We start from the raw sequence: 16129 nt of genomic DNA, 5'->3' as shown, positions 1-16129 counted from the left end.
ACATAGTGTCAAGTTTGCATTTATTGAAAGAGAGAATATTTTTCTTCATGTATATCCTCAACTTAGTTTTTAAGTTTGGTTTGTGTTTTTTTTTCTCCCCACCTCCTAAACTTTCCCCTAAACTGTTTTTCCCAACACTTGTTTTGTGTTTCCTATTTTTATAGGGGGAGAAGCTTATTTTTAACCCTTGTTGTTCATAGGGGGAGTTGTTGCTCTTCGTAGGGGGAGTTGTCTCTATTTTCTAGAGAGTTGACTTGTTTTGTGTTCCCTTGATTCTCTATTTTCTCTTTTCCTTTATTGCGCATGTTTACTCTTTATTGAGTTGTCTTTGTCAATACGTGACAAAAAGGGGGAGAAATAGTTGATATGTGGGAATGTGAGAATCCTATGTGGGAATGTGGGAATCCTATTTTGTTTTGTTTAGGGGGAGATAAAAAAATTTTTGAAAGGGGGACAAAATTTTTTTTGATGTATCTAACTTAGGGGGAGATACATTATTTTGTCTATGTTTCTTGTTTCACTGCTCATTGATTTATATTTATGAGTTATTCATAATATGTCTTTGTTTTGTGTTTTGTGAAGTCAAGAATTTATTTTTGTTTTACTTGTATTTTCCACATATGCGTTTATGCGTTTTGTTTAGTGTTTCAGGAAATATACAGGTTGATTCAATTGAGCTGCTGTCTACACTTGCAACTGATGGATAGTAGTTAGGATTGGATTTGTTATAATGGGCATTTTTTTTTTTTTTTGTAAAGGACTTTTCTTTGTAAACTTTGAGCATTTAGTTGTGTTTTGTCACGGATTGCCAAAGGGGGAGTTTGTTAGGTTCTAAAGACTTAGGATTTTATGTATTTAGAACTCTAATGTGTATTGTTGGCAAACCATGATCAAAGCAATATGTTTAGTCGTGTTTAGACTTGCTCAAAGTTAATTTGTTTATGTAAAGTTGGAATAAGCTGTTGCAGGATTCATTTATGCTTCTCGGCCTGGTTTGATTGATTGAAGCTTAGGCTTGATCAATCAAAAATCAGGTCAGAGGCATTTTCTGCAGAATTCCAACTCAGTCCTAGTTTTTTTTAAAACGTTTAGGATTTTCTAATTTCCCCTAAGTATAAAAGGCAAACCCTAGCCAAGTTTTAGTGTTGCTTATATTGCTGTTTGTATAAATCTCTTGTGAGATCTGTGAGGAGCTTTCCTTTACACAAGCTTAGGATTATCAAGAAGGAGATTTCTTTAAGAGCTTGATGATCATTCAGTTGCTGCCATAAGAACTTAAAGAAACACAAGCGGGTGTGCTTGTACTTGCTGGTGAATCCAAGAAAGAAGGAGTCCGTGGTTTCGGAGCTTGCACGTGGTCGTGTTAGTAAGTTTCTACTAGTGGGTAGCAATAGGATGTTAGCGGTCTAAGTCCTGTTGAACAACTTTGATTCTTTCATAGTAGATTCAGGTTTACCTTGAGGATAGCTAGGTTAAATCCTCCCCAGGTTTTACCGGTTTAGTTTTCTGGGTAATCATATCATTGTGTTATTTATCTTTTCGCTGCTTTGCATGATATGATTTTTTATTTGTGTTAACCTAGATTTGTTAATTTGACTAAGTAATCACTTGACTAATTACCTAGGTTAATCTGATTGTGGTTTTAAGGGGTCTAAAAACTATCAAAAAGAATTGAAGTTTTACAATAAGACTTAGACCACTAACATCCTATTGCTACCTCATGTAGAAAACTTACCACCACGACCACATGACAGCTCCGAGTCCATGGACTACTTCTTTCTTTGATCCACAGCAACCACAAGTTCTCCCACTTGTGACTTTAAGACTCCACTCAAAGGTTTCTTTAAGCTCTTGAAACAACAACTGAAGAGATCACCAAGTTCTTGACATCAATCTTGATCTTGATAACCCTAAATGTGTATGAAGGTAAACACCTCTAGATCTCATAAGAGATTCACACACACAGCATATCAACAACATTTAAAACGTGGCTAGGATTTTTCCTTTTATACTTGAAGCAAAACATAAAACCCTACACGTCATATGGGCTTGGGCTGAGTTGAAAATTCTGCAGAAAAAACAATCTGCACGAGATTCGATTGATCGAGTCTAATTTTCGATCGATCGAGCCTTGTAGATTTAGTCCAGTAAATTCTACAATCACTCGATTCTAACTTTACATATAAACACACTTTGAGCAGCCTAAATTTGGACTCTAAGTTTTGATCATGGTTTGCCAACACATTACACATTGAAGTTCTAATACATTTAGTTCCTAAGGTCTTAGAACCTAACATATGGATTAGCTTTTAAGCAATAATGATCATTATGAAATATTTAGTTAATTCATGATGATCATTACCTAATCTACCTAACCAATTGCACTATACAAATATGCATTAGTAACAACTTCTCAATTATGAATGAAATTATCCAAAAAAATCCATCCATGATGACCATGAACTATTTCAATGGATTTATTCTCCAGAACATAAATAAGCATTACTTTTCTTAACCAATGGTTTAATCTACAAAAAAATTATGGATCTAAGAAGATTTTCTCAGACTTGAAAAAGAGAAAAAAAGAAAAAAAGAAAAGCAAAATTGAGAGAATGCAGGGAGAAATGTTCTGATGATTTTGACAGTAATGTTCTCTCTCTAAGAGAGTATGTGTCTATACTTTTTTTGTAATGCTATAATGATAAATTAAAAGTTCTAAATGAGATTCTCAATGGGACTCTAAGTTGGTGTGCGGAATCAAATTGCAATTGTGCTTTTGTTGGCTACTCTAGTCATGGATGGATACCTTTTGTAATTTAAGTTGAGAATTACATAATAGGATTGTGTGTTTTCTAATCTTGCATATTAGCTATCACAAAACTTAACTACATTGACTTGCTAAGAAAATTACAAAAAAACATACAACTGTAATTTTCTTTTGGTGTTTTTTTTTTTCATATGGTATAGAAGAAAAGGCATCAAATGAGGTAAATAACATAATGAAATAGATAAATAGTACCTAAAAGAAGCACTAAAGGGGAACACATTACTTTATAATTGTGCACTATCTATTCTCTTCAGTAGTTCCATCTCCCTACTAGAAACTCCAAGACCAATATAACACAATTGAAAATCAGAAACAAAAATAGAATATTTTGCCCATCGTCAAATTGCAGTACTTTCAAAATGTAGCAAGACCAAGTACCATAGTTTACACTTTTCACTGATATGTTTGTTCCTTCCAAAAGGTAATATGTGGGCCGAACTGACGGTTTTGTGGTTGATGTGTCAAAAATTCTAGTAGGGATTTTTCCTAGATTAATAACATTGACACCCAAACCAGTAGATACAAAATTTTGAAAAAAAAAATGATACCAAAATCAAAAGGGATTAAAAAAGAAATGATAAAAAAAACCAAATAAAATTCAAGGAATGAAATTGAAATAAGAAGAAGAAAAGAACAACATCACATAGGATGACAACCAAACAACATTTAAGCAAAAGAAAATTCCTTGTTTCTTGGCAATACCTTTAATAGTTGTTAACCCTAAGCTAAATGGATTTCAAATGTCTTTGATCGTGCCCTTTCTTTCTTCATCATTCAACCTTAATCAAAACCAATAGCCCAAATACCTAGATTAATAACAATCAACCCAAAATAACAAAATCAAAATCATATTTGATACAAATTTTTATTGATTAATGAAACCTGTACCAGTAGTGGTTCAGGCAGTATATATCAGTGGCAAGGGGATGGGTTGAAGGTGGGTGATGTCTGACATGGTGGTGGTCCTCACTCACCCGAACGTTAAACCCACTCATTCAAGACAAAAGAAAACACCTTCCCTCCATCCTTTTAATAGTCATTGCAACTGCCATACAATTCGCTGCTCTGCCACATCTCTTCTCTACAACATTATTTTGTAAAATCTGAAAGTTTAGAGTGTATAGCAATTTATAATGTTTTCTAAGTGAAATTATGGTTTTCTGGTTTTTTGTATTGCAATCTGTTATGATTCTAGTTTCATAACATAATTGAGAGCATTAACATACCATACACAAATGATACATGTTTTTTTTTATAATGATGTCCACAAAGAAAACAATTGAAGTAATACATAAGCTAAGACATAGGCAGCAAGAACATTAAAAAAATCTTATCAAATTAATATGAAATTGAAGTATTCATAATATACAAAGTTTGAGTCAAATGATTTGGCAATTTTTTTGTTATTTGAATCTTAAAACTTTCTCTTGTGTTAAAGCCAAAAACAGTTCTAATTATAAGATATCACATTAAGGAATCATGAATGAAAAGAAAAGATACCAAGTGTCAAATTTGAAGATAACTACTAAAAAAAAAAAAAAAACAAAAGAGTCAGTAGTGAAGTTGGATAGAGACTGATGATGCCGTAAAATCACCAGTAAGCTACACGATTCACGCTCACTCAAGTTAACAACCTGCAAGAAGAAATAAGTGATCTCGCCGAGGGCACCGGTGTGGTGTCGGCCAAATACCCTCCGACGGTCAAGTTAGAATTGTTCTCAACTCCAGAGTGCTAGAGAGGGTAAATTATGCGTACCTTGATTTGCGAGGGTATTGAGGCTTTTATAGTAGTAGGTTGGCCTCTCCTCCTTGATATGGAAGTCTTTTCCTTATAGGAATCCTCTTCAGTAATCCCAAACGTGATGGACAAGACATTTTCTTGTAGAGGGGATTAACGGGCGTATCTTCCGGAATGCTCTTTGCGCTAGGTTTCTGATTTCCTTGGAGACCCTACATGTGCGACAAGAATATGAAACTACTCTAGGCCACTGGGCTCTACTGTTGCCGGTCCATGGGCTCGGATCCGTCAGGCCCAATGTGGTGAAAGTCCATTGCGCTAAATTTTGCCCCTTCAGCTGCCCCCTTCACCCTACGGGTCCGTCACTTATTATATGGATGGACCCTTAGGGTGACAGTTTTATATTATTTGGGTTTGATGGTCAAAGAAAATTTAGGACGGTGGCTTAAGATTACTTAAGTTGACGATTCTCCAGGAGAAGACGGATTGCGACTATTTGATGGCAGGTTGTCAAGCATTTATGAGCATACCACATGTCGCTTTTTGATTGGATTTTCTATCGGATCGAAGTGTCGCTTCGTCTTCCGTGCACTTCAGGTATATATATAACACTTCTCAATCCTCATTTCTTCATTTTTTTAGCCAAAACACATTGCCAGAGCGCAACCGCCATCCTTGTCAGAACAATCCGTCGCCCATACAAACCCGTCGACCATACAACCGTCGACCTTCAGTTACTTCAAAGAATGGTGAGTATCACTAGTTTCATGCACAAGTCTTGTATTTGACAATTTATATTTAGCTAGATCTATACAACCGTAAATACTCTTAGATCCGTCAGTCTTAGGTTTTACCGTCATTGTAGGAAATGTCTAGTGTGTCAAGTAATCAATCAATGGTTCGTGACGGGACGGAATACGAGGAAGTATACCCGTCTGGTCATAAAGACCAAGAGAGTCCTGGCGAAGACAGGAGTCCATCTGCCTCTTCCTCGTCCTCAATAAATGATGATATGGAGATGGTCGAAGTAGAAGAATCGTCTGATGACGGCGAGGATCTACCGTCGGGACCCGTCATCTGTGCTGATGGACTTACGGAGTTCATCATGCTACTAGAGTGGATGGTGCATAAATTCAATTCCATCATTAAGGAGAAACACTTCAGCATGTTTAGGGTCAACTTTCAAATTCCTGACTACATTCCAATCCGTCTACCCTACGTATCAGAAAAATGCTATTACGACGGGGTAGAAGGTGTCAGAGTGTATAAGCAGATGCTGAAGGCGAGACTTAGGTTCCCGCTAAGTACACTGCATAGAGAGCTTTTAAAATATCTGGGTCTGTCCGTCAACCAGATATCCCCAAATGCCTGGAGGGTCTTCATAGCCATGGAGATACTCTATGGTGCAATGACAGATGGTGCACGGAGGCTGACGGTGCGTGAATTCCTTCATTGCTACCGTCCAGACGAGATTGATAGGTCAAGGGGAATTTATAATTTTGCCAGTAGGAGCCCGTTTCTGAAGGTCATTTTTGAAACTTCTGACTCAAATAGAGACTGGAAGAGTCGTTATTTCTTCCTAGAGGGTGACAGATGGATGAGCCGTCCAGGAGAGACGGAGTTTATGCCCGTCGACACAACTTGGGGTGTTTTACATTCATCTCGTATGCATCCGTCACATTTGCTTAATATTCTACATTTGTCAGCTATAGTCGTTTTCTTTAACCGTCTATTTCCTCTGCAGGTAGACGGCGCCCGCAAGTCAGCGTTGAGGAGTTTGGCTTCCTAGAAAGAATCTTTTAGAAGACGAAGCCGGAAGAACGGACTTGGGCGAAGTTGGTAAATCCGAGAACAATCCATTGGTATTGTGACGGTCTCGAACCTACCCGTGAAGCTATCAAATATGACGAAAGAGTTCATAGACGTAAGTCCGTCATCTTTTACTTTGCGTAAACAGTTTTAATTTATGTAGATAACTTCATCCATCCTGTATTACAGAGATGGACGACGCAAAGAGGAGGGCACTGATAAAATCACAGGCCGCCAAGCAAAAGGAGTCGAGTGAGGTTATGGTTCCTAAGGGGACGGTGTTGTCGGCAAAGAGGAAACAGCCGTCCAAGTCTGACTGTCCACATAAGCAGTAGAAGGTCCCTTTGGAACCCATTGTAGGGTTGATGGCTGAGGGCGTGAAGACCGTCACCCCAGCAAAACAAGGGTCTGGTAAGGGCTTAATGAAGGCCCCATCTACTAGCCAGGAGAAGTCTCCTCCTCTTCTCCGTGATGACTCCAAATTTGCCTTGGAGAGACTTTTGTCAATTATTTCCTCAGAGGACTACGAGGACCTGGGCAATGGGGGAGACGGGTCTCTTTGCCGTTGCACAGGTAACTTTATCCGTCGATTTGAGTCCGTCTATTTTGCTTAGCTTTCTGTTTAACACCTTTTAACTTGTTTATTTCAGTCCTTGGTTATGATGAAGGGCCTAATGGACCGGTGTCTAAACCGTGAGGCAGCTCTGGAACGTGTACGAGCAAAAGCAGAGCAGACGGAGGATGAACCCGGTCAACTTCATAAGTGGAAGTCTACAATGGAGAAGAAGTTTGACCTGTCAGAGCAGGCGAGAAAAGAGCTTGAGCAGAGGACGGAGGAAGCTGGGAAGGCCTTGGAAGCCAAAGATATGGAAGTCCAGGACTTGAAGGAAAAGCTCCGTCAAGCTAAGGAGGTTGCGGTCTGTGAATACCGAGACTCCGACGCTTTGTTGAGAGAGCTGGGGGGATCGTTCCTTCAAGGCTTCGATGATGCACTCCGTCAACTTAAGAAAGCCTATCCTGAACTAGACGTATCAATGATAAATGTCAATGATCAAGATCAAACGTCTGTTTTGCCCGTCGCTTCAGAGAATACAGACGACCTCTTTGGTGATGATGCGGTTCAGGGTGACGGAGAATCAGTCCCATCGAAGGATGTCCAAGATGCCGACCCAAAAAAGTAGATCGATATTACATCTTTTTTTGTATTTATTTTGAGAACAATCCGTCCTTTATTTTTGTATTAAATAGTTGCCCCCTGGGGGTTTTATCCGTTATTGATGCTTCATTTTATTTTTATGCTTTCTAATACATTTTGTTTGAAACTTTCTTAAATATCCGTCCTCTTTATGAAGGGGAGATTGAGAAAATACTCGTCTATCCGCTATCTGTCTAACACGAGTATTTCTAGCCAACGCTCAATCCGTCCACTTTGTGGAGTTTAATTAAATTTCAATATTGATTGATCCGTCCACTCGGTGGACTGTAGAAAGTCTTCACCCTTGGGTGATCCGTCCTCTTTGTGGACTCGTATGTCATCCTTTGGGTGGTCCGTCCACTTTGTGGACTAAGTTGTTTCACCACTATGGTGATCCGTCCATTTTGTGGACTAAATTATTTAATCATCTTGGTGATCCGTCCACATTGTGGACTAAATTATTTAATCATCTTGGTGATCCGTCCACTTTGTGGACAGTTATTTCACCCTTTGGGTGATTCGTCCATTTTGTGGACTTGTAAATTAGTTCACCGTTTTGGTGATTCGTCCACTTTGTGGACAGTTTTTTCACCATCTTGGTGATCCGTCCACTTTGTGGATAGTTATTTCACCATTTGGGTGATCCGTCCATTTTGTGGACTTGTAAGTTAGTTCATCGTTTTGGTGATCCGTCCACTTTGTGGAAAGTTTTTTCACCATCTTGGTGATCTGTCCACTTTGTGGACAGTTATTTCTCCCTTTAGGTGATCCGTCCATTTTGTGGACTTGTAAATTAGTTAACCATTTTGGTGATCCGTCCACTTTATGGACAGTTTTTTCACCCTTTGGGTTATCCGTCCACTTTGTGGATTTTGTTGCCTGTAGCATATCCATTTGTAATAAACATCCATGTGGAAAATCAAAGTTGTGTCTGAATATTCTTCTTTAAAGAAAATGCGTTTGTAGAAAAAGTACCTGCCCCCTTGGGCTTAAAAAGGCACAAAAAGATTGTAGCAAAAGTCAAAGAAAAATTAGTAAATTGTAGCTAAAAAAAATAGAATAAAATAAACTAGGAAATCGCTGGTTCCTCATATTCTCTCTACAGGTAGTATCTCCGAAGATGCTCCGTGTTCCAAGGGTGCTGCAGCTTTTTTCCGTCCATTGTCTCGAGGTGGTAGGTGCCCTTCCTTTGCCATGACGCAATCCTGTAGGGTCTTTCCCAGTTGGGGCCGAGTTTTCCTTGTGAAGGATCTCTAGCGGCACCTATTACTTTCCGTAGTACAAGGTCCCCGACTTGGAAGTCCCTACGCCTCACTTTGTTGTTGTAGTGTTTCGCCATAAGATTCTGATAGCGCGCCAACCTCTGCTCTGCTATCGCTCTGACTTCGTCCACTAGATCGAGCTGGAGGCGCATAGCCTCTTTGTTCATATCTTCGTCGTAGCTCTCCACCCGGTAGCTCGTGAGCCCCACTTCTGCTAGAATGACAGCTTCGGTTCCATATGCAAGTCGGAATGGTGTTTCTCCAGTGGGTGTTCTTGCTGTGGTCCGGTATGCCCATAGGACGCTAGGTAGATCGTCCGGCCAGATACCCTTTGCCCCCTCAAGATGGGTCTTGATTGTTTTGAGCAAGGACCGGTTCGTGACTTCAACTTGCCCGTTCGCTTGTGGGTGTACGGGTGACGAGTAGTGATTCTTGATCCCTAGCTCCGAGCAGAAGTCTCTGAATGTGCTGTTGTCGAATTGCTTACCGTTGTCAAAGACTAGTACCCTGGGTATCCCGTACCTGCATACGATATTTCTCCAAACAAAACTCCAGATGTTTTTCTCCGTGATGGTGGCTAAGGCTTCCACCTCGACCCACTTAGTGAAGTAGTCTATGCCAACGACCAAGAATTTTAGCTGTCGGATCGCCGTTGGGAATGGGCCCATGATATCAAGTCCCTATTGGGCGAACGGCCAGGGTGCCGTCATAGGTGTCAGTTCTTCGGATGGCTGCCTGATGAGATTGCTGAACCTCTGGCATTTGTCGCAAGACTGGACATAGGCTTGCGCATCCTTCATCATTGTAGGCCAGTAGTATCCTGCTCGGATCAACTTGTGTACAAGTGATCGTGCGCCCGAGTGGTTCCCGCAGATACCCTCGTGTACTTCTCTCATTACGTAATCTGCTTCCTCTTGGCACAAACACCTCAGGTACGGTCGAGAGAAACCCCTTTTATATAGGACGTCCTTTATTAGCACGAACCGTGATGCCTGGACTTTCAGCTTTCTTGCGGCGCCCTTCTCCTCTGGTAACACCCCAGCCTTTAGGTAGGAGGTCAATGGCGTGGTCCAGTTATATTCAAAGTTCACCACCTGCATATTTGCTTCGTCATCGATAAGTGAGGATATTTGGACGAATGATAATACCTGTTCAGGAACCAGAATGAATTCGGCTGATGCAGCTTTTGCTAAGTGGTCGGCCCATTCGTTCTCTTCTCTTGGGATCTGAATGAATTCGACTTCGAGGTTGCTGATTCGGTACTTCACTTCTTTTAAATACCTCTTCATTCTATCGTTCTTACACTCGTAGTCACCATTGATCTGACTCGTTACCACTTGTGAATCGCAGTGGACAATTATGTTTTCTGCTCCAGCGGCCTTTGCAAGGTCTAGCCCTGCGACCAAGGCTTCATACTTTGCCTCGTTGTTGGTTGTTGGGAAATCCAGTCGGATCATGCATTGTATCTTGTCCCCCTAGGAGTTTGGATCACTACTCCGGCTCCTCCGGCTCATCTGTTTGAGGATCCGTCTGTATAGATATTCCACTGTTCCTTCTCTTCTACTAACTGGTCTTCCCCGAGTGTGAACTCGGCGATGAAGTCAGCTACTGCCTGCCCTTTTACAGCAGTCCGCGGGCGGTATTGGATGTCGAATTCACCTAGCTCTATTGCCCACAAAGCCATTCTTCCTGCTGCTTCTGGGCTATTCATGGCTTTTCTCAGTGGCTTGTCCGTTAAAACAATGATTGTATGCGCCTGGAAGTATGGCTTAAGTCTTCGCGCAGCGATTACTAACGCGAAAGCCAACTTCTCCATTTGAGGGTACCTCTCTTCTGCTCCACGGAGTGCAAGGCTGGTAAAGTAGACGGGTTTCTGTATTCCGTCCTCCTCCCTCACCAAAGCTGCGCTTACTGCGGCATGTGAGACTGCCAAATAAAGGTAGAGTTCCTCGCCTTGCACGGACGGACTGAGCAGCGGTGGAGATGAGAGATACGTCTTTAAGTCGTTGAAGGCCGTTTGGCATTCATCCGTCCACTCAAATGATTTTCTTAGAGTGTGGAAGAACGGTAAACACCTGTCTGTCACTCTTGAGACGAACCTGTTTAGAGTTGCGATCTTTCCATTTAGACTCTGGACCTCTTTAACTGTCCTTGGTGGTTATAACTCCATTATGGCCTGCACCTTCTCCGGGTTGACCTCTATTCCTCTTTGGGATACCATGAAACCCAAGAATTTTCCTGCCGTTACTCCTAATGCGCACTTGTTCGGATTCAGCTTCATGTTGAACGATCGGAGTGTATCGAATGTTTCTCTGAGGTCGTCTAGGTGATCTTCTTCGTGCATGCTTTTAACCAGCATGTCGTCAACATAAACCTGAACATTCCTACAGATCTGATGTGCAAACATCTTGTTCATTAGCCTCTGGTATGTTGCTCCAGCATTTTTGAGTCCAAAAGGCATCACCTTATAGCAGAATAATCCCTGGCTTGTGACGAAAGAGGTCTTCTCCTGATCAGATTCGTCCATCCTAATCTGGTTGTAGCCAGAGAAAGCGTCCATGAAGCTTAGGAGCTGGTTTCTTACAGTCGAATCCACCAGGGTATCTATTCGTGGAAGCGGGTAGCTGTCTTTGGGGCAAGCCTTGTTGAGGTCGGTGAAATCTACACACATCCTTCAGTTTCCGTTGGCCTTTTTAACCATAACGACATTTGCCAACTAGTCGGGATAGTATACTTCCCGGATGAAACTTGTCCCGCTCTTGGGTGAAGATCCGTTTCTTTTCCCGGATTGGAGGGAAGGAGGGCGACACATTCAGCCTGTGGACCATGACCGAGGGTCGATTCCTGGCATGTCTTCATGACTCCAGGCAAAGACGTCTTGGTTATTTCTTAGGAAAGTCGTGATCGTCTAGCCAACTGGCTAGTGTGCCAATTTTAGTCGTTCGTTCAGGCCGCATATTGTCAAGTCTTACTTCTTCTAGCTCTTCAACTAGCTCTGCTAATGCTCGCTGCTTCCCGATACACATCGTCTGCTGCTGATCCTCCATCTCTAACATGGCAATATAGCATTCTCGTGCTGCTACTTGATTTCCCCGCAGTCCTCCTACCCCATATTTCGTCGGGAATTTGATCATCAGGTGGTATGTTGAAGTTACCGCCTTCCAGGAATTGAGAGTGGGTCGCCTGAGGATGGCATTGTAGGCGGACGATCAGTCGACTACGAGAAACATTATCTCCTTAGTGATCTGCTGAGGATAGTCACCCGCCGTCACAGCTAGTGTTATTGTGCCCAAAGGGATCACCTTCGTACCCCCAAATCCCACGAGTGGGGCGTTTTTTGGGAACAACCATTCCCTGTCAATCCTCATTTGCTGGAATGCTAGATAGTATAGGATGTCTGCTGAGCTGCCATTGTCGACGAGGACCCAGTGCATGTTATAATCCCCTATCTGCAGGCTGACCACTAGCGCGTCGTCATGAGGATGGTGAAGTCTCCAAGCGTCATCCTCTGAAAATTTTATGACGGGGTTTTCTATTCGCGACATCTTTGGTACGGATCCTGTGAGTTGGACGCTATGGACCATCCTTAGGTAGGTTTTGCGGGCTTTCTTGGAAGATCCGGCTATAGCTGTGCCCCCTACAATCATTCTTATGTCCCCTATGAGTGGTCTAGGGTGCTCGTTCTCCCGTCGTGGGGCCGGTTCCTCCGGTGTATCGATTCTTTCCTTGCTGGCGAACCTTTGTAGCTTCCCCTGCCTAATTAGGGCCTCAATCTGCTGCTTTAGGTCGTAGCAGTTGGCTGTGTCGTGCCCGTGGTCTCGGTGAAAGCGACAATACTTGTCTCTCGGTCTTTTGTTGGGGTTTCCCTTCAACTTTCCAGGGAAAGTCAATGCTCCTTCATTTTTGATTTGCATCAATACTTGGTCGATCGGGGCGGTTAACGGGGTGAAATTGGTGAATCTTCCAGTGGGGGGTCTGGAGCGCTTTTCATCACGTTGATCCCCGGTTCTAGCGACCTTTCGCCCCCTATCCTGTCGCGTGTCCTGCCTCTCCCTCTTTTTAGGCTTTTCCTCGCAGGCCAACAATGCATCCTCTGCATTCATGTACTTGGTAGCCCTGTAGAGAACGTCCGTCATGGTTTTTGGATCATTCTTGTACAAGGAACACAAGAACTTACCCTTCCGTAGCCCGCTAGTAAATGCGGCTACGAGTATCTTATCGTCAGCTTCGTCAATCGAAAGGGCTTCTTTGTTGAAACGAGTTATGTAGGCCCGCAGCATCTCATCTTCTCGCTGCTTGATGCTCATTAAGCACGCGGTGGACCTTTTGTACCGATGTTCGCCTATGAAGTGTGAGGTGAGCTGGGCGCTCAACTCCTTGAAAGTATTGATGGAGTTTGGTGTCAACCTGCTGAACCAAACCTTCGCAGGCCCCTTCAACGTGGTCGGGAACGCCCTACACATGATCTCGTCTGGTACCCCTGAAGGTGCATCAGGGTCTTGAAGGTCTCTAGATGATCGAGGGGGTCCTTGACCCCATCATAGCTTTCGATCTGAGGCATCCCGAACTTTGGTGGCAGGGGGAATGAATTGACGGACGTAGTGAATGGTGAGTCGGTTCTGTTCACTAAATCGTCGAGATCAGAAGATACTCGTCCCTTAAGGGCATTCATCATGACCTCCATCTGCTCCTTCATCGCCTGCATCTCTGGGATGATAGGCGGAGGGGCAAAATCCATGAGAGACGGAAGGCTTACGTTTTGCCGCTCCGGTCGGCTTGGGGCGTTGTTGCCCTCTGGCCTCTCCTGCTCCCTTCGCTCGGCACTGTTACCTTCTTGGTTTTGCTCCTGAAGGTTAGGTCCTGCATCCCTTTGGCGTAGCTGCTCCTCCAGGTCATGGTTCTGCTTTGTGAGTCGTTCTACTGCTGTCATGAGAGTCTGGACCTGCCTTTCTAATGTAGTAGATCTCGGTGGCTCTTCTTCTTGAGCGTTGTTGGTGGTAGCCATCGAGCGAGTGAGTACCATGCGAATTTTATATCCGAGAGGCGATAATCTGGCTCAAATTCTTCGCCTTCCCACAGACAGCGCCAACTGATGATGCCGTAAAATCACCAGTGAGCTATACAATTCACGCTCGCTCAAGCTAACAACCTGCAAGAAGAAATAAGTGATCTCACCGAGGGCATCGGTGTGGTGTTGGCCAAATACCCTCCGACGGTCAAGTTAGAATTGTTCTCAACTCTAGAGTGCTAGAGAGGGTAAATTATGCGTACCTTGATTTACGAGGGTATTGAGACTTTTATAGTAGTAGGTTGACCTCTCCTCCTTGATATGAAAGTCCTTTCCTTATAGGAATCCTCTTCAGTAATCCCAAACGTGATGGACAAGACATTTCCTTGTAGAGGGGATTAACGCACGTATCTTCCGGAATGCTCTTTGCGCTAGGTTTCTGATTTCCTTGGAGACCCTACATGTGCGACAAGAATATGGAACTGCTCTAGGCCACTGGGCTCTACTGTTGCCGGTCCATGGGCTTGGATCCGTCAGGCCCAATGTGGTGAAAGTCCATTGCGCTAAATTTTGCCCCTTCAAAGACAATTAAACATCTTACACTTCTAAAGTGATCGAGCAGAAGAGGCATCCAATATAAAATTTCTTCGCAGATTCCCATTGGCTTTTAAAAAGTGACCATTCAGAAACAACAGACCCAAAAAAAATAAAATTTTAAAATAAAATTTTGTAGTGGTTTTAATTATTAAAGAAATTTGTTTTGAGTGACAAAACAAATCTTCATCTTAATTTGAATGGGAAAGCAAATTCAAAATAAAAGTGACCCAAATGGGAAAAATCAATTCTAGATACTTAAATCCAATTTTAGCCAAATCAGATACCCTAAACAAAACAACTATTAACCAAAATCCCTCAAACCCAAATCTAACCCATTTGTTTAAACTAATTAAACAAAACTACTCCTAATCAGAAAACCTAGATAATAATAGCATCCCTCAAAGAGATCCACGTTAATGCTTCTAAAATACCTAGATAAGGAAAAATTAATTGGTAGAGAAATTGATAGACGTTCTCTGATTGTAAAACTATGGATACATGGGCAATGGAAGCTTTTGATTTTTTTTTTTTTTCCTTTAAATCGGGTTGATTGGGATTGAGGCTTTACTTCCAATCACTTGATGTTTTTCTCAGCGGTACATGGGTGGAGGCTGGGCTGATGGAAAGAGAACTCAATGGCTAGGATTTTTGTTTAAGAAAGATAGAGAAAACGGTTGAATTTGTCAAAGGAGAAGGAGAATCGGAACGGAAGAGACTGTGTTCTGGTAGTTGGAGTATGGCGAGGGAACAGGCGAATGCAGGAAACTCTATGGCTTATGATTACAAACTATGTTCTCTCTTTCTTCATATAGCAAGCCTTTGTTTTCATTGTATTTTGGCTGGTTAGATTTCTTTTTATATTTAGCGGTATTAAACAGTGTTTTAGTGTAACCCAAACAGCATAATTTATCGCTTTTTAACTTATATGTGGCTGAATTTTAGATGGGCATTTTTCCTACATGGCAGCACCTCCTTAATTGCAAGAGAAGACTTCTGCTATTATATATCGTTTTACATATTAATGAACTTTGCATCTAACATAAACTTAATTATCATACTTCTACTACATATATTCAAACTTAAATAACGTAGTATATTTAAGCATATAGTGTCCAATACCTAAAACTACATACATTAAGCTGTTATGAATATGGGGACATACAGGTTCAGGTATGTGGGTCAATGGTGACAGAGGAGTAGCCCCATGCTATGTTAATACCATTGGAGTACTTCCTCATGGGATATGACTTGCACCGGCCATCTCAATTAAGTGTCAGCCTAAGGAATCCCTTGAGTTCATCTTACATTGCCCCAGAACTTCTCTCACCTAAAAGTATGGGCCTAAAGTTGAAACCTATTAAAACACGAATTTCATTGGAAGTCTAAAAGAGAGAATATTTACACTTGACCAGTTAGGGTGTTGTACATAAAAGGGGGAAAAGGAAAGATGTAAGGAAAAAAAAAAATTAGAAAAGGAAGTATATATTGTCATTCTTTAATTTGTAACCATCTATGTATGTTAGTTAAGGTAGGCTGAACTGTCTGTAAATCCTCAAATAATTATTCATCAGTGACAAACAAATTGTGATAATAAGAACAATAATTGATGGTGACTTTGCTTTTTTCAAGTTTTAAAATATGTCTTTTTCTTGGCACATTATTTAATTGCAACTTCATGGTAAAGCAATAAAAC

General features: G+C 41.8%; 1 protein-coding gene across 1 annotated transcript; it reads right to left on the bottom strand.

Moving 5' to 3' along the window:
* Nucleotides 1–12040: 12040 nt before the first annotated feature.
* On the bottom strand, nucleotides 12041–13836 carry LOC115972746. The gene is made up of 2 exons (XM_031093006.1): nucleotides 13430–13836; nucleotides 12041–13286 (listed from the first exon to the last, which is right to left on the bottom strand). The coding sequence occupies exons 1-2, from the start codon at nucleotides 13834–13836 to the stop codon at nucleotides 12041–12043; spliced, it is 1653 nt and encodes a 550-aa protein (XP_030948866.1).
* Between the last annotated feature and the right edge of the window lie 2293 nt (nucleotides 13837–16129).

Source organism: Quercus lobata, unplaced genomic scaffold, assembly GCF_001633185.2.
Source record: "Quercus lobata isolate SW786 unplaced genomic scaffold, ValleyOak3.0 Primary Assembly Scq3eQI_73, whole genome shotgun sequence".
Taxonomy (NCBI): Eukaryota; Viridiplantae; Streptophyta; class Magnoliopsida; order Fagales; family Fagaceae; genus Quercus; species Quercus lobata.
Note: the sequence above shows the minus strand (reverse complement) of the source record. Positions and strands in the feature narration are given on the sequence as shown.

What these genes read in the sequence shown, in the direction of transcription:
- LOC115972746 (XM_031093006.1), bottom strand. Translation starts at nt 13,836, where the DNA reads ATGGCTACCACCAACAACGCTCAAGAAGAAGAGCCACCGAGATCTACT. An exon ending in ACCGACTCACCATTCACTAC is followed by an intron (nt 13,287 to 13,429) that starts GTCCGTCAATTC and finishes GATCATGTGTAG; the next exon opens with GGCGTTCCCGACCACGTTGA.